The sequence below is a fragment of the Schistocerca americana genome, chromosome X (assembly GCF_021461395.2).
Source record: "Schistocerca americana isolate TAMUIC-IGC-003095 chromosome X, iqSchAmer2.1, whole genome shotgun sequence".
Taxonomy (NCBI): Eukaryota; Metazoa; Arthropoda; class Insecta; order Orthoptera; family Acrididae; genus Schistocerca; species Schistocerca americana.
This window is the reverse complement of record NC_060130.1, coordinates 1,000,717,497-1,000,743,061: the sequence shown is the minus strand read 5'-3', so window position 1 is coordinate 1,000,743,061 and position 25,565 is coordinate 1,000,717,497. Positions and strand designations below refer to the sequence as shown.

General features: G+C 38.4%; 1 protein-coding gene across 2 annotated transcripts; it reads right to left on the bottom strand.

Moving 5' to 3' along the window:
- Positions 1-1,569: 1,569 nt before the first annotated feature.
- On the bottom strand, positions 1,570-21,831 carry LOC124555509 (beta-1,4-N-acetylgalactosaminyltransferase bre-4-like). Of its 2 annotated transcripts, none has more exons than XM_047129456.1 (2): positions 21,446-21,831; positions 1,570-2,930 (listed from the first exon to the last, which is right to left on the bottom strand). In XM_047129456.1, the coding sequence occupies exon 2, from the start codon at positions 2,783-2,785 to the stop codon at positions 1,781-1,783; it is 1,005 nt and encodes a 334-aa protein (XP_046985412.1). In that variant the 5' UTR covers positions 2,786-2,930; positions 21,446-21,831; the 3' UTR covers positions 1,570-1,780. The 2 variants fall into 2 exon arrangements, with proteins under 2 accessions (XP_046985412.1, XP_046985411.1); XM_047129455.1 differs by having other exon boundaries at positions 1,571-2,930; positions 21,521-21,831.
- Between the last annotated feature and the right edge of the window lie 3,734 nt (positions 21,832-25,565).

The window sequence follows — 25,565 nt, the reverse complement described above, 5'->3', positions numbered from 1 at the left end:
TTTCGGCAAGTGGCTAGCCATTCTCAATGCAATATTTTCTATTCTTGAGGCATGTAAGTCCCTGTTGTTTGGGCATCAGTCACATTTCTTTGAATACTACTGTATAAAAAAAGTAGGCTGTGTCTATCTTCTTTATACAGTAGTATTGAAAGAAATGTGACTGACGCCTGAGCAACAGGGACTTACGTGCATCGAGAATAGAAATAGTGCATTGAGAATGGCTAGCCACTAGCCGAAATCTGGATTTGTGAAATAAAATCTAAAAAGGGACGACTGATTGCTGCACTCTATAATTTATACAACACATAACAGTCGCTGAGTGCACCCACTTTCCGAATGGAAGGTAACCTGATCCCCTGGAATGCTGTTCACAATGGCAGTGCAACAGGGTGAATGACCAGATTAACATACAAATTTGCAGTCAAGGTGCTCCTGCCATCATATGAAACTGCACCCCAGATGATATCTCCGGATGTAGAGCCAGTGCATCTAGCATGCAGACAGGTTGGTTGCAGGCCCTCAACTGGCCGCCTCCTATCCAACACACAGCCATCACTGGCACTGAGGCAGAACCAACTTTCATCAAAGAACACAACAGACCAACCCCGCCCTCCAATGACCTCTCATTTGACGCCACTGAAGTCACAAATGATGGTGGTTTGGGGTCAGTGGAATGTGCTCAACAGGACATCTGGCTCAGAACTGTCCTCGAAGCACTCAAACTACAACAGTTTGTTCTGTCACTGTGGTGTCAACTGCTGCTCAAACAGCTGCTGCAAATGCAGTATGATGCACCTGAGCCTATGCCTAACATAATGGTCTTCCTTCTCGATAGTGCCACGAGGCCATCCAGAACCGTTTTCTTGCGACTTCACATTCTTGTAACCACTGCCCAGTGTTACAGAAGGAACATCCAGCTTCTTATATCCTATTACACAACTTCGTTCAATCTCAATGAGACGTTGATAACAGTGTCTTAGTCACCTGAAAGGCATTCTTAACTAACATCAGGCACAGGCAAACATGTGTAAATGCATTTACACATGTCTGCCTGTGTCTCTATATATGTGCGAATGGATATGTGTGTGTGTGTGTGTGTGTGTGTGTGTGTGTGTGTGTGTGTGTGTCCTTTTTTCCCCCAAGGTAAGTCTTTCCGCTCCTGGGATTGGAATGACTCCTTACCCTCTCCCTTAAAACCCACATCCTTTTGTCTTTCCCTCTCCTTCCCTCTTTCCTGATGAAGCAACCTTGGGTTGCGAAAGCTTGAAATTTGTGTGTGTGTTTGTGTGTTCTTTATTGTGTCTATCTCCCAGCACTTTCTCGTTTGGTAAGTCACACCATCTTTGTTTTCTATAACTTATTGCTACTTTTATCCACACCACATACTTTTCTACTAAAAAAAAATTAATTATTTTATGTAAATAAGCATTGTACATCATTTTTCCAATGAAGTAACTGAAGAAAGTGTAACAGCACATACCTTAACATTTCTGACAGGTGAACTTAACTGAATTTATCAAAAGTTTCAATATTTAAAATCTTTCTTGTGAAAACTGGGTCTTTATTATCACTGTAGCATACTTTGGTCAAAAATATAAAAGGAATTCACAATTATCTATCTACTACAGAAAATACAATACAGAATTTACAAGGACACAGCAAAACAATAAAATAAATAAATAACACATTTACAATTTACTACATTAACAGTCTTGTGAAAATACAAAAAAATTATGTTTCAGGTACATACAGACATCAAATAGCATGAGAATACATCAGATTACACTTCTACTAATATCCAAGTGTATAAAGGGAGATATATACGTTTGAGCAAAGTGTATTTCAAAGCATTTAAACCATCAGTTTCGAAACGCTCACTTCCTAATTTTAGATTTAGGAATCTACTTTCACTTGGTGGCTCTTTTGCATGTGGTAACATAAAATACTGTGCAACATTTGGAGAAAAGCGTAATACTTTCAAACCCTTATGTGTAATGCGCCTGTGGAAATCATCATCTTCACCACCCCAGCCATAAAAGTTGTTGGAAAATCCATTCACTAACTCAAACTGATTCTGAAGTATTGCAACAGCTCCACCAAATAGTTCCTCATATGGCAAATGGTAACGGAAAGTATTCACGCATGATGACATGTGTCGTGGCTGAGAAGTGCATGCATATATGTTGTTGTCCTTCTGAGGAATCAAGTCCACGTCATGGAAAATAAAGCAATGAAAAGGCCGTATCTTCATAGCTTCCACAAAGCCTACGTTGAGCAACTTTGCTCTGTTAAATGCTCCATCCAGTGCCTGTTCCACAACAAATATCTGGTAGCTCAACAACTGGTTCTGAAGAAATGGATGCATGTATTTCAGAAAAATTTGTAGCTGGCTACTACGGTTGCGGTATGGAACAACAACAGCAACACTGAATTTTGAAACACATTTCTGTGGTTTCCATTCACCTCCATCAGTTATATTTAGTGTTTTGGCAAATACTGTGCCATCATTTAGGTCAGTATTTTGTGTAGGGTAATGCACTTCAGTAACTGAACTATTGAAGGTTACAGAACAAAGTGGCATGCCATAATCTTCCGCCATCTTGACTGCAGCAGGTGAGATTCCCAGAGAACTGACAATTTCATCATCATTAATATATGAATAATAACAAGCAAAGCGTCCTGGATGAAGCGAATATATAACACAGAAAATCAGCACCACTGCAATAACAACTCTTTTAAGAATGTACGCTTTCTGGTTACACGCAGATGCTAAATTTCGAAGCATTATGTTTCTTGTTCCAGACAGATGTCTCAGCTACACAAGCTTGCTTTTTATTTTTTTCCAGGCATCTTTAAATGTGAATACATCAAGTATTAAGAAGCTGCTGTTCTCCAAGAGAAGTCTAACACATTTAGTACTGGACAGAGACCTGAAAGACAGAAGTAAAATTATATTACAACTGAAACCAAGGCAAATGCAGAGTTTGCATACATTTTCTGTATGTCTCAGCGCTCTATAATTTAGTAATTAAAAGTTTTAAGGCTTTGTTATGTACATCAGGAACCGGCTATCATTGCATTTTATATGCAAGAGAGAGTTATGTTCCTTCTCTCAAAAAAAAAAAAAAAAAAACACACACACACACACACCACACACACACACACACACACAGAGAGAGAGAGAGAGAGAGAGAGAGAGAGAGACTGATTTAAAAATAGTTTACAAACACGAACAAGAATAGCTTCCTATCTACGACAAAATGTCATTCATCTCACACACACATGTAATGGATTTTGGCGATTGTCATCTTAAAGTATCCTTATGAGACATTTTGATGTGTACATCTTACTTCCTGGTACACAAGATGGCAAAATGTTTGCTGTTTCAATTTAAAGCCAGTGTCAGATCATGCTGTCTAGAACTAGTATAGTGCTTTGTGTTAAGACATAAATTCAAAGATGAAAACTGCAGTCACCAAAAGTCCCATGATGAAAAACAATGACATACAAATTGACTACAGGCATAGAGATTGATACTAAGCTACTGCTTAAAACTGAATATGTGATTTTAATGGTATTTTATTTACTTCATAAATTTTACAATTTTCATAAATCATATCACAATTGGTGCACTCAAAATAACGAAACTAGTTTGATACTAAAAACTTACTTATTTTCTGATACAAACGATCAGATTCCAAATATAATAGTGACATAACATTAAATTTTGATTAGATGGGTCTTCAAGATTGCCAAGTGCCTCAAGCAAATATGATTGGAAATACTTTCTGTGTTTTCAGATATCTACAGATGGGTGTAGTAATGAGTTTCAGTGGTGTGATGGTTTCAGAAGATGAACAGAGGCTCTGCTTGAATAAAGAAGCAGCACTGTAATATCATACAATGACTACAGCAACTGCAGGAAGGTGATGTTTCCATCTATTATCCTTTAAATATTTTGGAAGCACAAGATGCCTAACAGGAGCAACAGACGATGAATATCAGCCCAGGTTCTGATTTAAACCTTTTACTTTACAAGCTCCATATTGCATACAGGAAATGCGTAAGTATCTAGAGCAGAGGCAGTTTCACTACTTACTCAGTTGGTTGAGCAATGTTGGAAGCAACGTAAATGAACACAGAGAGATGTGTCAACAGCCAGCAAGTATACAATGATAGAAAAGCAGACAGGCAAAGAATTTAGCAGTAATGAGTTGAAGTTATGAATGTGGAGAGATGACAATTATAATCCTTAATTTCACAAGATACTCAGTATAATTATAAAAATTATTTTGTGGCACACGATATATAGCAAAAACTGCAAAAAAGTTTTTTTGCATCACATTTGTTGGCTTAGACAACTCACACCCAAATACAAACTAGACCTCAGAGTACACTACATATCCATTGGTCATCACAACCTCCAATCAAAAAATGTAAAAGCTGTGGCAACAGAAATTTAAGGGAACCTTTCACAACAAAATGCTACAGGGCATGATCTATGAAGTATATCAACTAATTTCAATTTCACTGTTCACAATACATCACCCCTTTTCTTGTCTCTCATTAGTTAGCTTAAAACCCTCCTCCTGTTGGCTCTGTGAAACACACATTATCAATCTACGTATTAGAAAGAGAAAGAGAGAGAGAGAGAGAGAGAGAGAGAGAGAGAGAGAGAGAGAGGAAATCCTTGGCTGGCACTGTCACTGCTGTAGATTTCAGCCACTGAAATGTAGCAATAATCAGAAATATAACATGACATAAAATGCTTTTAATACAAGAGGGTGCAGCCAGCTGACGATTAATGCACATGTCAACATGTGATGCTGCAATCTACAGGAAAGTAGTATCACACGAAATTGTGAACAAATCAATGAGGATTTGCAGAAAATAAATGTGTGGTGTAATGATTGGCAGTTATCTCTCAATATTAATAAGTGTAACCTACTGCGTACAACAAAGCGAAAATCCCCATTAATGTACGAGTACAAAATAAATGTCCAGTCTTTGGAAGCGGTAACATCTGTCAAGTATCTGGGTGTGACTATTCAAAATGATCTCAAATGGAATGATCAGATTACACAAGTAATGGGTAAAGTGAACTGTAGATTGTGGTTTATTGGTAGAATCTTGAAGTGATACAGTCCTTCAAAAATGGAAATTGCTTACAATAAGTTAGTTCATCCAGCCTTAGAGTATTGTTCGTCTGTATGAGACCCTTATCAGTTGGGTCTGATTCAAGAGACTGAGAACGTCCATAGAAGAGTGGCAAGATTCGTGACTGGTACATTTAGCCATTGTGAGAGCATTACAAATCTCATAGAAAGTTTGAAGTGGGACACACTTGCAGACAGACGACGCGCTAAACGGAAGGGGCTACTCACTAAATTCCAAAATCCGATCTTCGCCGAGGATGTAGAGAGTACATTATTACCACCACCAACTTTCAAATCGCGCAATGATCACCATTCAAAGATACGGGAAATTGGAGCTCGTACTGAGGCGGTCCAACAGTCATTTTTCCATTGCGCGATCCGCGAGTGGAGCAGAGGGGGGAGGGGGGTGGGGTTGGGGGGGGGGGGGAGATAGGCCTTTGACACGAATAGTGCCCTCCATCACACACCGCTTGGTGGCCATCGGCGTGTAGATGTAGATATAGAATGCATATACAACTAACAACTGCTTTAATCAACAGCTGGAAAGTTGCGCTAATAATCTGTTCATGAATATGCTGATCTTTCTGGGTTGAAATCTTTCTTGTGTTGTTGCTGTTTTATTGTTCACATCATTTTCATTTTCATTTCTGTTCACTGTAGCCAATCTTCTTCTGTCTCAGCAATGTTGTTGTCACACTTTGTATACCTTTCCATTTTTACAGTGTCCATATATCAACAGGGGCTCATATTAAAGAGTTGAATTCAATATTGGGCTCGTCAGATTTCACTTTAGTACAGTTTTCTACATCATTCCACACAAACACATGAAATGTGTATTCCCTTTATCTTAATCATCAGCAATCATTTTACTGTGCAAGAAATGTTAAAACCACAAGATTCCCTTCTTTTTCCCATCTTGTGAAGACTAGGCCAGTACTCTGTTCCTAATGACTTAACTGCAGACACACTATAGAATTCTAATACAACAAACTGATGAAATGACACAGAGAAAAAAGTTAATCATACTGTAAGATCAACAGTTTAATTTTTAACAGTCATGTCTCATATCTGAAAACTTTGCATAAAGATGCATGCAAGTTCCATTCATTTATATAGTCCATTTTTTTTACAATCTCTATTAAATATGACTGGAATTATTTTCCTAACTTCTACAAGTTCTAATCTTCTCTACTTACTGCAATGCAATAACAATTTTTTTTCCCAATAACATTATGTTTCATATAATACATCTCAACAAACACTTTTGTATCATGTAACTGCCACTGAGAAGCTCCAGTGTCGCTATGTCAGGCATCGAACTTAACAGTAACAAGTACTAATTTTGTATGTTCTCCCGCAATTCATCCTACTGTAATCTCTCTTTTACTGATGAAAGCTGTGGCCAAAAGCTTTATGTAAGTGTCTTTTAATTGTGACTGTCTGCAACTTGACGTGTCTTTCTTTCGGTAAGTAGCAATCTGTGTTTTCCTACATTGCTGTTACTGTAATCTTCTGCTTATGCATTTTATATTTTTAATCCTATTTTAAGACAATCTTTTCCTTTATTATCTTTTTCTCTACAAACTTTTACATTTCTCCACAACTATAAGAATGACGGTGATGGAGGAGGTAGTGGATGGTAATCTACTGACTGACAATGAAAGCTGAGGTATGACAGTATGAATATTCTGATCTTTCTGGCCTGAAATTTTTCTTATGTTGTTGACCTTTTATTGTCCACCTCATAAAATAGCAAGATGAAAAATTTATATACACAACTGGGTACAGAACAGTGTTTGTTAATGTTGCAACCACTGCAGTCCCTGCCGACAAAAACTTGTACAGGCTCTACAGTATGATGACTGCACAGCTCTCAGAGTGGGCTAACATAGGCAGTTGCCAGTAGTTGAAAATCAAAACTATCATGAACATTGAAAGTGAACACACACATTACTGTGAGTACAGTGTTTCTAATTCCTCAATCAAACACAATGTAGGCACTTTGGAGAATGTATTTCCACCTCTGATGAGCAGTTTTTGTACAGAAAATAATGATGATGAAATCTGAAACATCGCTACAGTGACAACTAGGTCAAGTGCAAACCAGCAGGTGCAAACCCTCAAATATGCACAAATACTGACTGGCAAAGTATAAGCAACAAGCAGGAAACAGATGATATTTAACTGCAGAAAAACAGAACCTTTTCAAAATAACTAACAAAAAGTCATACAAGACTACGTCACAGAATGAAAAAGCTCATTAAAGGCATCCACAGAAGTCTACTATGCACACATTCAGAACAGCACAGGAAAATAATGAATACTGGTGATGAAAACGGAATGCTATACTGTGAGGAAAGAGCCTGGGCCCATCTTAGTAAACTAAAAGGTAACAAAAGATGAAAAGCTAGCTGATATTTTAAAAATGAATTTTTCATAACACAAATTAACAGTTGAAGAGCTGGAAGCAAAGAGCTGGAAGCAAAGAGATTGGATAACAGCTTCAAAATGGTGTTGCTGTTATTGTACAAGATGAAATAATTTATGACACTAAAAAATTGTTGCACAAAGTTTTCTGTTCAGGAGAATTGCCCAGTACTTCACTGTGATGAGCTTTCCTATAGAAAGTGGGAATCAATAACATTCCGACAGAAAATGAGCTGACACTACAGCAAAAAATGCAGCCATAGTTATAAGTTTTGTAAATAACTTATGTCACAATGTACAACTACATGTAACAACAAACTGTATAAATATATGAATGTACGCAACTGACAACATCCATAAATTTTAAAATGTCCACGGATGGCTAAATAAATAAAATAAAAGTTAATGCAAATGCACAGTGCATCAGGACAAATTTTGCACTATCATTTATTACGTGTTTTTTTTACATTATATGAGCAAAAAATGTTTTAAAAAACTTCAGTGTGGATTTGGTTATAGAACTAGCTGCTCCAGAGTTACCAAATACAAACTCTACTGTCATTTAGCTTTATCATTCCCCAGATGTAAACTTCATTACGCAGATGGAAAACTATCCACGCTACACTATTTGTATTACAGCAAAAACTGTCCCATGTGGTGATTTCAACATACATATTTGTGAGAATCTAATAAGCAGTTATGGACTGTATGTGGCAAATTATTTACAAACTTGAGATTATGCCTGTCTTGACACTATTATAACAAATTTAAATAGTTGGAACTAAAAGATAAGTGTGGTCAAGGCAATGTTCGCAGACCACAGAGCAACTATGGACCAATTTAGAGAGTAACCAACATATTCCTACATGACATCCAAAATTTGTGTTTCGTAGCAGTTGTCAAAAACAATAGACTAGATGCATCAAAAAATGGTTCAAATGGCTCTGAGCACTATGGGACTCAACATCTTAGGTCATAAGTCCCCTAGAACTTAGAACTACTTCAACCTAACTAACCTAAGGACATCACACACACCCATGCCCGAAGCAGGATTCGAACCTGCGACCGTAGCAGTCCCGCGGTTCCAGACTGCAGCGCCAGAACCACACGGCCACCGCGGCCGGCACTAGATGCATTACAAACTGATTTCTCTGCTACTGAATAACAGTTTCAACTACTTGAAGAGAGGGCTCCAAGTGATGCATTCAGTTGTATATCTGGACCATTAAAGAAAAATTTAATGAGATGTTTGCCCTGGACCATAAGAAAGTGAACAAAGGAAAAAACCTACCTATTGCTGAATTACCTATAGTCTAGATAAAGTTAAACAGTATTTTATAAGGATAATGGCAGAAACTGTAGGTTAAGTACCCAATGTAGGAGCAAAACCTGCAACTTCTATGAAACCCTGCAAAACTGGAAGAGGATACATGCAAACAACACAGTAAGAATTGTGAAATTTACAAATCATCAGTTAATACAGATAATTATGGTATGTCCGGCAACATTTGAAAATGGTAATTAATGAAAATTCTAAACCACTAACTGAAATAAATGCCTATTTACTGGTGAATTCCTAAAGTCCCTAAAATCAGCACTCACAGTACAAGTTTACAAAAAAGGAGACTTCGATGAAGTCTCCAGCTACCGCTCCATCTCCATAATCCTAGTGCTGCCTAAGGTGATGAAACATATAATGAAAACAATTAGCTTATTTTGAAGGCAAGAACTTATTTCATGATGCACAGCATTGTTTTTGGAAGGGCAAGTCCATAGTAACAGTAGCTCTGGATCCAACTACAAAAACGAATCCAGATTTTGAAGAAAGAGTGTGTACAGCTCTCGTACTTTGTGATCTTAGTAAGGACTTCAATTGCATTCCACATGTGGCCCTGATTACAAAGTAAAAATACTATGGAACTTTGGGAGCTGCCCTGACAACCCCACAATTACATCTAATTCACAGATGTCAAATGGTATTAGACCAAGGAGGAGATTTGTACATAGAGAAGTTGCAATATAATGTGCTGCAAGTGTGCTCTTGTTTCTGGATTTTGTTAATGATCTAAGCTCAAATGGACACAACCTATAATTTGCAGATGACAAAATATTGTTTACCAGTGGGAAGAATAACAAGCAGGCTGTACAACAAGTAGATATGCTGGTCTGAGACCAAGAAGTTGTTTCATGCAAACATAAAGCAAATTCCAGCGCATGACATGCAGCCTGAGTGACACAGATGCACTAAGTAACATTGGAGCTGTTAAACTTCTGGGTTTCTTCAATGATGGTAAATTAACAGCACAGGGTACCTGCATGTGTCAAGTGTTAATGAGTCCTCTGCCTCCTAACAAAATTAAATAGGATTTTAACAAAACAGTACATAATGTCTTATTTCAGAGCCCCATCACCTAGAGCCTACGGTTATAGGGTCCCTCTGCTGGATGTAGGAATGAACTGCTGATACAGAAGAAAACAGTGAGAAACACTACTTCTAACACACATGGACCATTGTAAACCCATCTCTGCTAAACAGGAAGTTATAGGTATGACTGTATACAGCCACTACGGGTTAAACTGTCTCATTCACATGAAGCTGAACTGTAACACTTATAGCAAATTCATTATCACATCATCAAGAAATCAGAAGTCTCGATAGTCCAAGATGTTGTCTGACCGAGACAGATTCCTAGCGGTGGCCATGAAAATGTTTAATGCACTACCTACCTATGGAGCTGTTTAAAGGAAAAAAAAAGAATGACATAAAAGAACATTAATTATACTCTAATGACAGAATAATGGCTGCCTAACTGGCAATGCTACTGCACCATCAATAACCCTGATATCTCACACTCTCCCTTCCCCCTTTGAACTGAATATTTGCAAATTTCTGCTGCTTTGATACAGCAAACTGCTTTAGGATTTCATACTGAAAGTTAACTATCCACAAATAACCTCTTTCTTTTTAATTTATTTCAATGTGTCCTATTTTTATGCCTTTTATATAACTTCACCTGATTGTAGAGTATATAAATGATTAGAGTTGCTGGTTGAATGGCCACCAGAATGAATTACTGTTGTTACCAGGGTTGGTAGAGTATATAAGGGGTGTGAACAGTGTCAGATGTTAAGTCATTACTATTAAGAGCACTGAGATGCTGTGTACACATGTGAGACTGCATATCAGCACCTGAAGGAATTTGATTAGTGGGCTCATGTTGCTAAATTCTCTGTAAAATTTATTCACTTTTGAAATCACAAAATAACATCAAACACCCTCTCAGCCCATTAAATTTCATTTCGTTTCCTCCTCCCCTTCTGTCTACTTCACCATCTATCATATCTGCAATAGAACATTGAGAGATGCCCAGTTTTTGAAATTAATCACTGCACTTCAACACCCAACTCAAATTTAGGCCTTCTCACAAGCCAAGTATCTGTGTTCGACTAGGATTCTGAAATTACTACTAATTTTACAGTATCAAACTCCACATCCATGAAGCAAAAGCGACCTAGCGTGGGCCACAAGACGTGGCCAAAAGGAAGCAAGTGTCCTCCCTCAAAAACCTCATGAGCCCAAGCAACAGAGAAGGGATGCAGCCAGGTAAAAGGCCAAGACCTGTCACCACATAATGGTCGAGAGATTGCCTGCAATTCTGCTGCTTGCCAAAGTAGTGAATATGGCGGACAGCTAACCTGCATCTGACAGAAATAAGAGCTCACTGACTAGACATCACTTCCTATAGTGTAGAGAAGAACTGCCAGAACACTGACCATAAATTTAGCCTGAAAATCACAAAACATGGAAATAAATGAATTCCAAAGCTCCCTAAAGCCAATGGGAAGAATACAAACTCATTTGCCCAGTGGCACATACAAAACAAATGAAGAGTGCGGAGACTAAATCCACAGCAGAAAGATAGCAATGCAGTGACTGTATCTACAGCAACTAACAAGGAAAATTTGCAGCAACACTGAAGAAACAGCAGCTTACATATCATATCCACAAGAGCATACAGAGTGTGTGTGTGTGTGTGTGTGTGTGTGTGTGTCGCACAACTGTCAAACTCCAAGCAGTCACAGAAATGTCTCACATAGGTGTCACTTGGTGCAAGGTAAATGTCAAAACTGGCCCTTGAACATCAATCAACAACATAAAACTTTTTGTGGGCATGCAAATCTCATATTACCCACACAGCACAAATGTACATCAATCTCGGGATAATAAGAGCACACAAGGAAAGCTTAAAAGCTGTCCACCCATTTCTGAAGCATAAAACTGGATCATAAAATGTCACTGTTGTTGTTTTCAGTATGACTGCTTCGATGCACTCTCCATGCTAGGCTAGCCTCTGAATGCCACTTCATCTTAGAATAACTACTGCGATCTACATTCATTTGAACTTGCTTACTGCATTCATCTCTTGACCTTTGCCTACAATTTTTAGCCCCCACACTTCTCTCCAATACTGAATTCCTTGATGCCTCTGTCAAATTTGCCACAATTTCATTTCTCTCCAATTCTATTCAGTACTTCCTCAGTCATTACATGATCTACCCAGCTAATCTTCAGCAGTCTTCTGTAACATCACATTTAAAAGCTTTTATTCTCTTCTTGTATGAACTTATTATCATCCACATTTTATTTCCTTGCAATACTACGTTCCAGGCAAATACCTACAGAAAATACTTCCTAACACTTACCCCCTCTGCAACATCGGGTGCGTAAACTCAAGCAGCCTGTCAGATACATACATACATACATACATTGTTGTTGTGGTCTTCAGTCCTGAGACTGGTTTGATGCAGCTCTCCATGCTACTCTATCCTGTGCAAGCTTTTTCATCTCCTAGTACCTACTGCAACCTACATCCTTCTGAATCTGCTTAGTGTATTCATCTCTTGGTCTCCCTCTACGAATTTTACCCTCCACGCTGCCCTCCAATAATAAATTGGTGATGCCTCAGAACATGTCCTACCAACCGATCCCTTCTTCTGGTCAAGTTGTGCCACAAACTTTTCTTCTCCCCAATCCTATTCAATACTTCCTCATTAGTTATGTGATCTACCCATCTAATCTTCAGCATTCTTCTGTAGCACCACATTTCGAAAGCTTCTATTCTCTTCTTGTCCAAACTATTTATCGTCCATGTTTCACTTCCATACATGGCTACACTCCATACGAATACTTTCAGAAATGACTTCCTGACACTTAAATCAATACTGGATGTTAACACATTTCTCTTCTTCAGAAACGCTTTCCTTGCCATTGCCAGTCTACATTTTATATCCTCTCTACTTCGACCATCATCAGTTATTTTGCTCCCCAAATAGCAAAACTCCTTTACTACTTTAAGTGCCTCATTTCCTAATCTAATTCCCTCAGCATCACTCGACTTAATTCAACTACATTATCCTTGTTTTGCTTTTGTTTATGTTCATCTTATATCCTCCTTTCAAGACACTGTCCATTCCATTCAACTGCTCTTCCAAGTCCTTTGACATACATACATTAATGTAGTGTATAGATAATGAATTTAATACATTTTGTAATGATGTGGAATGTGTCACTTTAACATAAGTTTTCTTTACACAAAATAATTATTTAATTATTTTTTTTAACAGTTACTACTTCATACCTAAGAATTCATCTATTAAGTAGAAGGAGTTGTCATTCAGAAATTCTTTTAATTAGCTTTTAAATGTTGGTTGGCTATCTGTCAGACTTTTAATACTATTTGGCAAATGACGAAAGATTTTTGTAGCAGCATAATTCACCCCTTTCTGTGCCAAAGTGAGACTTAATCCAGAATAGTGATTATCATCCTTTCTTCTAGTGTTGTAGCTATGCACTTCGCTGTTATTTTTGAACTGGGCTAGATTAGTAATGACAAATTTCATAAGTGAATATATTATTGCGAAGGAACTGTGAATATTCCGAGTTCCTTAAATAAATGTCTGCAAGGTGATCTCGGGTGGGCTCCAGCTATTATTCTGATTACACACTGTTGTGCAATGAATACTTTCTCTCTTAATGACGAATTGCCCCAAAATATGCTATATGAAAGCAGTGAATGAAAACAGGCATAGTAGGCTAATTTACTGATATGTTTATCACCAAAAATTGTAATAACCCTAAGAGCATAAGTAGCTGAACGTAACCGTTTCAGCAGATCACTGATATGTTTCTTCCAATTCATTTTTTCATCAATGCACACCAAAGAAATTTTGAGTATTCTGCCTCAGCAACAAACTTCCGTTCATAGTCTATTTTTATCAATGGTGTTATGCCATATACTGTTCAGAATTGTATAAACTGTGTTTTCTCAAAATTTATTGAGAGTCCATTTGCAGAGAACCACTTAATAATTTTCTGAAAGACATTATTTGCAATTTCCTCAGCTGATTCTTGCTGCTTGGGAGTGATTACTATACTTGTATCATCAGCAAAAAGAACTAGCTTTGCATCTTCATGAATATAGAGTGGCAAGTCGTTAATATACACACATCAAGAAAAGTTTTGCATCACCTCGGTATTGAGAGTTCCGGAATCTGTACAGAAAATTGAAATAGAGATCAACATAAACATCACTTCTGCCATTTTTACTGCTCATGAAAACCACACATCACATGTTGTACCACCACACAGTAAGATCTTCGGAGGTGGTGGTCCAGATTGCTGTACACACCAGTACCTCTAATGCCCAGTAGCACGTCCTCTTGCATTGAAGCATGCCTGTATCTGTCAAGGCATACTATCCACAAGTTCATCAAGGCACTGTTGGTCCAGACTGTCCCACACCTCAATGGCGGTTCCACGTTGATCCCTCAGAGTTGTTGGTGGGTCACATCGACCATAAACAGCCATTTTCAATCTATCCCAGACATGTTCGATAGGGTTCATGTCTGGAGAACATGCTGGCCACTCTAGCTGAGCGATGTCGTTATCCTGAAGGATGTGCACGATGGGGGTGCCAATTGTCACCCATGAAGACGAATGACTCACCAATATGCTGCCGATATGGTTGCTCTATCGGTCGAAGGATGGCATTCACGTGTTGCACACCCATTACGGTACGTGCCGTCCGTGACCGCGAGCGGTGTACGACACCATTCTTGATACATCCCCAGTTACAGGACTCTGATGGTTTTTGCAGACTATCTGTAATGTTAATTTCAACCTTCTGCATTCTTCCAGTTAAGTATGAATTAAACCATTTGTGCACTGTCCCACTCATACCACAATACTTAAGTTTATCTAGAAGAATTTAATGATTCACACAATCAAAAGCCTTTGAGATATCACAAAATATCCCAATGGGTGATGTTCAGTTATTCAATGGATTTAATATTTGATCAGTGAACCCTTATATAGCATTTCCTGTTGAAAAGTCTTTCTGAAAAGAAAATTGACATTTTGTTAATACCTCATTTTTACAAATATGTGATGCTACTGTTGAATACATTGGATAAAGCTGTCAGAAGTGAGATTGGGTGGTATTTGTTATCATCAGATCTATCCCCTGTTTTATGGTATGGTTTAACAATAGCATATTTCAGTCTATCTGGAAAAATGTCCTGTTTCAGTGAGCTACTACATATGTCACTGAGAATTCTACTTATGTGTTGGGAACAAGCTTTTAGTACTCTGTTGGAAATGTCATCAACTCCATGTGAGCTTTTACTTTTGAGTGAATTTATTATTTTCCTAATTTCAGTAAGAGAGGTGGGTTGAATTTCAATTTTATCAAACTGCATAGCTACTGCTTCTTCCATATACTGCCTTATATTTTCTGATGAAAAGTTGGATCCTATTTCCTCTACAACATTTAAAAATTGATTATTAAAAATGTTTTCTACTTTCGACTTCTTGTTAATAACCTTTTCATTGTGTATGAGATAAACACAGTCTTCTTGTGCTCTAGGTTGTCCTGTTTCCCTTTTCACAATACTACAAATTGTTTTAAATTTATTATCAGATGTGCTAATCTCAGACATAATGCACATACTTCTGGACTTTTTAATAACTTTTCTTAATACAGGGTATTAGTTTTTATAATGTTTCATTGTTTCGGGATCATTACTCCTCCTAGCTATAAGATACATTTCCCTTTTCTGTTTACAAGATATTTTTTATCCCTTTAGTAAGCCATGGCTTTTTACACTGTTTCTTACAATTATATTTCACTATTTTCTTAGGGAAACTGTTTTCAAATATACTCACGAAGGTATCATGAAGTAGGTTAAATTTTAAATTAGCATCATGTTCCCAGAGATAGTGTTATCAAATGTGTTCTTTGTCTGGTTTTCTAAAACCGAACAAGAGCGATAGAACAATTTGACATGGACCAGTAGTAAGGACCGAATTAGAGCCAAAGACTAACGGTCCTGTGTGCTATCATCTATGCTATAAAAACAACTGACGCTAACGGTATCTGGTGGGCTGTTTGAATTTGTGTGTACTATGGCCAGATTGGCTGACTTCAATGCTAATTAGCTCAGAAACAGCACAACATACTCAATTTCTTGTAGTTAGTTGGTTGTGTGTTCCAATGATCAATCGCATGGTATGGTAGCCGTTTTGATGTGGGATGTGTCAAGTGCACATACGAAACAAGATTTTTTAATATACAAATATTACAGTATAGTGTTAAAGATTAATATTTCTATTATTTACCCCATTCCCTTAAATAACACAACATGCATATACTATATTAATAGATTTATTTATTCCTATTCAAGAATTCATCTATGGTATACAAGGAGTTGTCAAGGAGATAAGATTTCAATTTATTTTTGAAGATGTTACTGATGTCTGTCAGACTTTTATTTCATCTGGTAATTCATCCAAAAATTTTGTAGCAGCATATTTTACCCCTTTCTGTGCCAAAGATAGGTTGAGTAAAAGATAGTGTAAGTCTTTCTTTTTTCTGGTATTATAATCATGAATGTCACTGTTGTTTTTAAATTGGTCCATGTTGTTGAGAATAAATTTCATTAGTGAGTAAATGTACTGTGAGGCTGTTGTAAGAATCCTTTAAAAAGATGCCTACAAGGCGTGCGACTATGAACCCTTTTTGAGCAGTGAATACTTTTTGTCTAAGTGTTGAGTTACCCCAAAATATTATTCTGTATGACATCAGAGAGTGAAAGTATGCAAAGTATGTTAGCTTACTAATTTCTATATCCTCAAAATTGGCAATTATTCTGATTGCAAAAGTTGCTGAACCTAGTTGCTTTAGAAGATCCAAGATATGAATTTTCCAATTAAGATTCTCATCTATATGTACACCCTGTTTATTGATGTCTGTTGATGTTTTATATTTATGGAAGGAATTGTACTTTTTGCAGCAGAAAATTGGATGTACTGTGTTTTCTCAAAGTTTAGAGCAAGCCCATTTGCAGAAAACCAATTTATGACTTTTCCAAAGACCTTAATTGCATCATTTTCAATTGGAGTTCCTTTTACTGGATTAATAATGATGCTTGTATCATTAGCAAACAGAGTCAGTTCAGCTTCTCGTTTCAGATAAGAAGGGTGGCCGTTCAAATATATCATGAACAGAAGGGGACCCATGCTTGAGCCCTGTGGAACACCTAATGTAATTTCACTCCAGTTAGATAAAGTGGCAAACTTATTTGAAGCATTAGACCCATATAAAGAAACTTTTTTTTCCCTTTCTGTAGGTATGACTTAAGCCACTCATATGCTATTCCATTTATACCATAGAATTGTAATTTCTGTAACGTAATGTCATTGTTCACACAGTCAAATGCTTTTGCCAAGTCACAGAAAATTTCTGTTGGTGACATTTTACTATATAAAGACTCTATTATGTGGACAGTGAAATTGTATATAGCTGTCTCAGTGGAACAGCATTTTTGAAATCCGAACTGTGATTTGCTAAGCATCCCATTACTGCTGAGATGGCTAACCACTGTTGAGTACATTATTTTCTTGAAGATTTTTGAAAATGGTGTAAGCAAGGATAGTAGCTGATAATTATTGACATCTGTGGTGTCCCCTTTTTTGTAGAGTGGTCCGACTATGGCATATCTTAACCTGTCTGGGAAAATACCTTGAGTTAGTGATACATTACATATGTGACTCAGAACATCAGCTGTAATTGCTCCACACTGTTTTAATACCTTATTAGAGATGTCATCTACTACAACAGAACATTTATTTATCAAAGATTTCATAATTTTACTTATTTCACAAAAGTTTGTTAGGTGAAACTTAATCTGACTAAAATTTTTCAAAACTGACTCTTCTATGTACTGCCTAGCTTCTTCTTTTGAACTATTCTCGCCGATTTTTTCTCATACACTTAAGAAATGGTTGTCAAATACATTAGCTACTTGTGTATTGTTGGTTAGGATGGTCTCATTCTCTTTAATAGTAATACTGTCTACCCCAGTGGTTACTTTTCCTGTCTCCCTTTCTTAACAATCATTTCTCAGCACAATCTACCCTGCAAAACCCTTATAAGCTTTTCAGAATTTTTCTGACCACCCATGTATTCCTTTCACTTTTCCCTTCTTCACTTTCCCATATGAGCTCTTAATATTTACACAGGTGCTTCTCTTTTCTACGAAGACCTCTTTAATTCTGCTGTAGGTGGTATATATATCTTTTCCCTAATTATACATGTTTCTATAGACCTGCATTTGTGCTGTAGCCATTCCTACTTATCCATTTTGCAGTTTCTATTTGTCTCATATTTAGACATCTGCATTCCATTTTGCCTGCTTCATTTTTATATGTTCTCCATTCATCAGTTAAATTCAGTACCTTCTGTGTAAGGATTTCTACTAGGCATTGTTTTTTTCCAATTTTGTCCTCTGCTGCCTTCACTATTTCATCTCTTAAAACTGCCCATTCATCCTCTATTGTATTCCTTTCCCCTGTTCTAGTCAACTTCTGCATAATGCTTCCTGTGAAACTCTCAACAACCTCTGGTTCTTTCAATTTACCCGGGTCCTATCTCCTTAATGTCCTACCTTTTTCCAATACCTTCAGTTTATATCTACAGTTCAAAATCTGGTTCCTAAACCTCTGTCGTACCATTATATAATCGATCTGAAACCTTCCGGTGTCTCCAAGTCCCTTCCACATATACCGCCTTCTTTTATGATTCTTAAACCAAGTGTTAGTGATGATAAAATTATACTCTGAGCAAAATTCTTCTGGGCAGTTTCCTCTTCCAGTTCTTTCTTCGAGTCCATATTCACCACCTGTTTTTCCTTCTCTTCCTTTCCCTACTATCGAGTTCCAAACCCTCATCACAGTTAAATTTTTGTCTCCTTTAACTGTCTGAGTAATCTCTTTTTCTGATCATATATTTCTTCAATCTCTTCATCATCTGTGGAGATGGTTGGCATATGAACTTTTACTACTCTGATGGGTGCTAGCTTCACGTCTATCTTGGCTACGATAATGCATTCACAATGCTGTTCATAGTACCTTACCCACATTCTTTTGCTATTTTCATATTTATCATCAGACCTACATCTGCATTACCACTAATTGATTTTGTATTTATAGCCCCATATTTGCCAGAGAAAAAGTCTTGCCACTGGACTTCACAAATTCCCATTATAACTTCAACCTACCCCCTTCCTTTTTTAAATTTTGTGGCCTACTTACCCAATTAAGGGCATTCCACACTCCAATCTGTAGAGAGTCAGTTTTGGTTTTCCTGAATAATTCCCCGCAGGAGACTGTAGTGGAGGACTATTTTAACCTCAGGAATACTTTACCCAAGAGGACGCCATCATCATTTAACCAGGCAGTAGAGCTGCATGCCCCCTGGAAAAATTATGGCTGTAGTTTGCCCATGCTTTCAATCATTCACAGGAATACCACAACAAGGCCAGATAAGTCAACTACAAAGACTGTTGCAGCTGCGACCATTTAAAAGGCTGCTGCCACTCTTCAGGAACCACATATTGGTCTGACCTCTCCACAAATACCCCTCTGTTGTGGTTGTACCTATGACAAGGCTATCTACATCACTGTGGCACACAGTCCACCCTATCTTGGCAAGGTCTGTGGTGCATGAGGAGAACTACTAGTTTTCATCTACCATCTTAATGCCTACTGGATGTTGATACCATACAGCAGATTGGTACTTTAACTGGGAATCACAGATTTGATCTCACAAGAGCATACAGGTGTAATCTGCCTGTGTTCAAATGAGTATGCTATTAGCCTATAGGTTTGGACAACTCACATTCTCTATGACAAACATTACTAGGTCTGGTATCCTTCTCAACTAGCAAGAGTGTCTTTCAATTCACTTAGCTCAAATTGAAGGGTACCATCTGGATACAGGAAAGTCCCAATCCCCGATGCTGGTTTGGTGTGGATAACCATTAATTTCACTCTTCTATATCACACATCATCTCTAACCAGCCAAATAAATAAATATGAATGGCAGTGAGCTGTTCTGGCCAGTACTGAGCCAAGTAAGAATTTCATGGGAAGAAGTTAACTTTTCAAAACACATAAATAGCAATACTGAATATTAATTTGTCAATGCTCCAGCCTTTAAAGGCTACAACAAATGAATATCTTTATAAGGCACAACTGACAACTTATTACCCGAGTCAAGAAAGCTTTACAGTGCCAAACTTAATTCCGCAGCAAACAATGTGATTGGCTGTTCATGACAATTTTCACAGATTTCACACAAAAACTGCATAAAAGCAATACAGTCATCTTGCCTACAATTAATTCCCCTTACTCAAGACAGTAACGCCCTCCCGACAGGTCAGTATTTGATACAAGTCATTTTCAGTAGCAAGTTGTATGAGTTATATACAGTCTCTTTTAAAGTACTCTGATCATCTTCATGATATGCAATAGCTTACACATCTGGTGTGTTTGTTTAACTTTGTTATTTCCTACATATAATAGCTAGGATTTGTGGTGTTTGTCAACAAATCTACACTATCAGTTGCTCTTGAATGTTTTAAGTGTGACTTATACTTAAAAAATATAAAAGAGGCATAGGGTGGTAATGTCTAAAATCTTGGCTATGATGTGGTTGTAACCACAATGTTACAGGGTATACAGGTAATGTGTGATCGTTTAAATACAACAAAGATGATCGACACTTGTAGTGAAAACTAATCCATACGGAGGTGTGCCGAAAATGACTTTGCACAAAAAAGTGTTTTCCATCCCCTCTTGTAAATGTAAATTAACGTTAACATTTGCTTCTTAATTAAACAGCGATTTTTTTAAAAAAAACCATGTGTTAAATAGACTATCAAGTCCCACAAATTCTGTAATTCGTAAAGTGTCTGCACTCTACTGTTTCAATGTAAAAAAAACTACGCAAATTAACGCTCAGCTGTACGCTGAAAAAATAAAGCTTCGGATCCTATAACTCAGACTTCATACTGTAACAGTGTTTGGGTTACTATTACAGCTCCTCTATTACGACGTGTGTTTAACGGTGTTATTCTTGGAAAATGAAGTCTACTCATACACGGCATCACAATTTATATAGAACAAATACCACACACTGGACCGATTTCCGAAAAGCGTATCGGATAGCCTTAACGTCACTTTAACGATAAGAGATAAAAATTTTATATTTACATACAGATCGCTGAACTGTTTCGATTTTTTAATATAGTGTTATCGGACTTCCTGCCACTTTTGCACAAAAAGTATTACAAACGACGCGTTTTTTAGCGCTCTTTAATGCGGTCTATTACGAAAGTATTCAGTTTAAATTATATACATATAGTGATTTGAAGGTCTGTCCACAACGTGTAAATTATAAAAAAAGTTCGTTGTGCTTCAGTGACAGGGGCACCGATAACTGTATATAAAAATGTTGCCATACCTTGTAACACTAATTTGGTTTTCTGCTTCATTGTGTCTTATTTCTTCAAACAGGTATGGTGTCTAATTCACGTACCTGCAGAACAATGACTCGACCGAATTTATCTCCGAATCATGTGCATGAAGGGAACTGAGGGATCACGCAGTTTTCTAGCCGGCTTTTACTCTGCACACATTCAGCAATGTATCGTAAACCAAAATCACTTGCACTTCACACACTAATTACTAGCCCGCTGTACAAAAAATGTAAACAATTACTTCAAACGTAATCGCAACGCAACAATTACTTGTTCACATATTTACAAATTTTCAACACACATTACGACACTATCCCTCTACTTTACAGCCAACGCTTCTGCTCACATTCAGAGATAATAGTAACGTGTAGTCAACGTTTACTTTCGATATCTGGCACAATTCCCACAACAGACTAGTTGCATAAGGATTACTTAACGTTTACATCAAAAGAACGCTATTTATATTCTTTGACAAATATATTGTCAGTCGTCATATCTTATGATTGGCCAAGTTTGCTAGCACTAGTTCTGAATAAACCTCCTTGTTTTCTAGCATCTAGAAATACTAGTAACATTACGTATAATCGAGTTCACATACGCAGCTAAAGTGACCCCACAGTGACATACTTCAGTGACAAAATGCTGACTGTTGGACACCCAGTTTTCGGTGGCGTCACTCAAGTATTTTTAATCTCAAATTAAGGGTCTGTACTGGAACTATTGTGCGCGTTCTTACAAGTCGCCATTCGGCTTCCAAACATTAAAAATACTCCGTACCCCCTCCTCCCCCTAAAAACAAATGTATAGGAGCTGTTGATTTGGATGACGACGTTTTATTACCGTGCCAGCAAACGGCGTTATTCGACTGCTACCTCGTGGCTGGATTTCGAACATTCTCAGCGTGCTTTCGCTCAATACAGTGTCAGGGCCAAAAGTACCGGTGCACATGTCATATCGTTTCCGTTTTTTTAAATGATGTTGAATTTTGTATGTTTTAGAATAAAGAACTCCCCAGACGATGGCGAGATTTGCTGTTCGATTGGCACGATGTAAAACGTTTCAGGAAGCAGTAGAATCAACTGATGGCTTCGTTGAAGCACTAAGACGACCGAATGAGATGCAGAAACAAGAACGCAGAGTTTTCAACACAACAGTACAATGCTACAGATGCAATAAGCTGGGTCACAAGCGTAAGAATTGTAAAGAGAATCGAATCTGCTGTCATTTGGGGGATGCAGGGTCATGTTTAGAGAGATTGTCGCAACAAGAAGAAAGGTAATGCTAACAACAGACAATCTGCCAGATCTTTAAGCCAGTACGGGGACGTACGGGCCACCACTCCGTCCGTCCCTTGCCAGAGACAGGGATTCCTGTTAGTTCCAGCGAAAATCAGATCGAAAATGACTTTGTATTAGGTGCCGTATATCGCGGGAAAAACGTCAAACTACTTATTGACACAGGACCACAGACCTCATTAATGTGGTGTGGAATAGATAAACGGGATAAATTGAAACCGCGACTATTAAAAGTGCTAGGGTTAAACGGATTAAAGCTATGTAACTATGGAGAAGGTGACGTAGAATTAATTCTTGGCCAAGAGCAAGATAAAGGTGAAAATAAAGATAAAGATAAATACACAGTAAGGATGCAATTAGTTTCAAATAACGAAACCCCTTACGACGGCGTACTTGGATTTGATTTCTTGTCCGCTAACGAGGCAGAGATATTTGGCGCAGAAAGAAAGATCAGGAAATCGTTCATCAGATCGAACTCAAAGGAGCAGAAATACTGATGTCGTGGGAATGGACCGCCCAAACGATGCATCAGTTCAAACCGTCCGAGTCGGTGTTCAAATTGATCAGCCTCAGCACATTCTCAAGCGAGCACAAAAGACAATCTACGTTGAAGTTAAGTCACCCCTTAACTCAGCGATCCGAGAAAAGTGAGTTACTGGATACAATGCATTGTTATGGTGCTAGAAGTGTAGGTGTCGCTACAATGGTGAGACAGAATGTCGCAAAAGTCCTGGGTACAGTAATGAATATGAGCAATGAGGATGTTGTTTTGACATGAGGAACGAAAGTTGCTGAAGTGTCGAATGTAAGTAAAAGTGACGTAATACAGATTCCAGATGAGGTAACAAATGCTGCAGTTATAAACACAGATTTTTGTAACAGTACTGCAAAATTACAACGAGGAGACGAAGTTAATAATGAACTGAAGCGCAAGATTTGGAAGAAGATAGAACATTTGACAGATGATAAAAAAAGAATTTAGCGCCTGTTTTGTTGGAGTATGCACATTTATTCCGAGAATGTGCAAATTTACCTGTCACTCATTTAGTTCAGCATCGTATTCATACAGAGAATGCAGCCCCAATCACACAGAAACCTTACAGAAAACCATTCAGTCAAAGAGAGTTGGTAGAAGATATGGTTAAAGAACAATAAGAAGCTGGAATGACAAAACCAAGAGATCCTTCAGACCCAGCGTGGTGTTCACCTGTTGTAATTGTAAAGAAGAAATCAATTTCTGGAGAAACACAGTTCTGTTTTTATGTTGATTAGCGATCTCTGAATGCTGTGACCACACCCCACATTTAGCCCTTACCAAATTTAGTGGAAACCTTGGATTACTTGGGCAGATGTCGAAATTTTTCAGTATGTGATTTAACAAGTGGTTATCACCAGTTAACAGTGCATCCAGATGATCAAGCTAAAACTTCATTTGTAACTGTAAAAGGAGTATACAAGTATCTTCATACACCGTTTGGACTTCGTAATGCTCCAGCTACATTTCAACGCCTGATGGATTCGGTTTGACAAGGGCTCACCCAAAAACAAGCACGTGTTTATCTTGATGATGTAATAATTTTTGGTGAAAACATGAGGGAGCAAGATAGCACCTGTGGCAAAATTGGATGTATCTGTTGAAAGAATGAAAGGTTTTCTGAAATCCGGATAGGCTAACACTGGGTCTGTGGTTAGAGCAGTTTTAAGTTCTTCCATTGCCTTTTTGCATTCTGTTGACCAATTAAATCTGTCTCCTTTCTTCAGTAGCTGTGTCATTGGACGTGCCATATTCGCATAACTCGCTATAAATACACTCCTGGAAATTGAAATAAGAACACCGTGAATTCATTGTCCCAGGAAGGGGAAACTTTATTGACACATTCCTGGGGTCAGATACATCACATGATCACACTGACAGAACCACAGGCACATAGACACAGGCAACAGAGCATGCACAATGTCGGCACTAGTACAGTGTATATCCACCTTTCGCAGCAATGCAGGCTGCTATTCTCCCATGGAGACGATCGTAGAGATGCTGGATGTAGTCCTGTGGAACGGCTTGCCATGCCATTTCCACCTGGCGCCTCAGTTGGACCAGCGTTCGTGCTGGACGTGCAGACCGCGTGAGACGACGCTTCATCCAGTCCCAAACATGCTCAATGGGGGACAGATCCGGAGATCTTGCTGGCCAGGGTAGTTGACTTACACCTTCTAGAGCACGTTGGGTGGCACGGGATACATGCGGACGTGCATTGTCCTGTTGGAACAGCAAGTTCCCTTGCCGGTCTAGGAATGGTAGAACGATGGGTTCGATGACGGTTTGGATGTACCGTGCACTATTCAGTGTCCCCTCGACGATCACCAGTGGTGTACGGCCAGTGTAGGAGATCGCTCCCCACACCATGATGCCGGGTGTTGGCCCTGTCTGCCTTGGTCGTATGGAGTCCTGATTGTGGCGCTCACCTGCACGGCGCCAAACACGCAAACGACCATCATTGGCACCAAGGCAGAAGCGACTCTCATCGCTGAAGACGACACGTCTCCATTCGTCCCTCCATTCACGCCTGTCGCGACACCACTGGAGGCGGGCTGCACGATGTTGGGGCGTGAGCGGAAGACGGCCTAACGGTGTGCGGGACCGTAGCCCAGCTTCATGGAGACGGTTGCGAATGGTCCTCGCCGATACCCCAGAAGCAACAGTGTCCCTAATTTGCTGGGAAGTGGCGGTGCGGTCCCCTACGGCACTGCGTAGGATCCTACGGTTTTGGCGTGCATCCGTGCGTCGCTGCGGTCCGGTCCCAGGTCGATG

What these genes read in the sequence shown, in the direction of transcription:
- LOC124555509 (XM_047129456.1), bottom strand. Translation starts at nt 2,785, where the DNA reads ATGCTTCGAAATTTAGCATCTGCGTGTAACCAGAAAGCGTACATTCTT.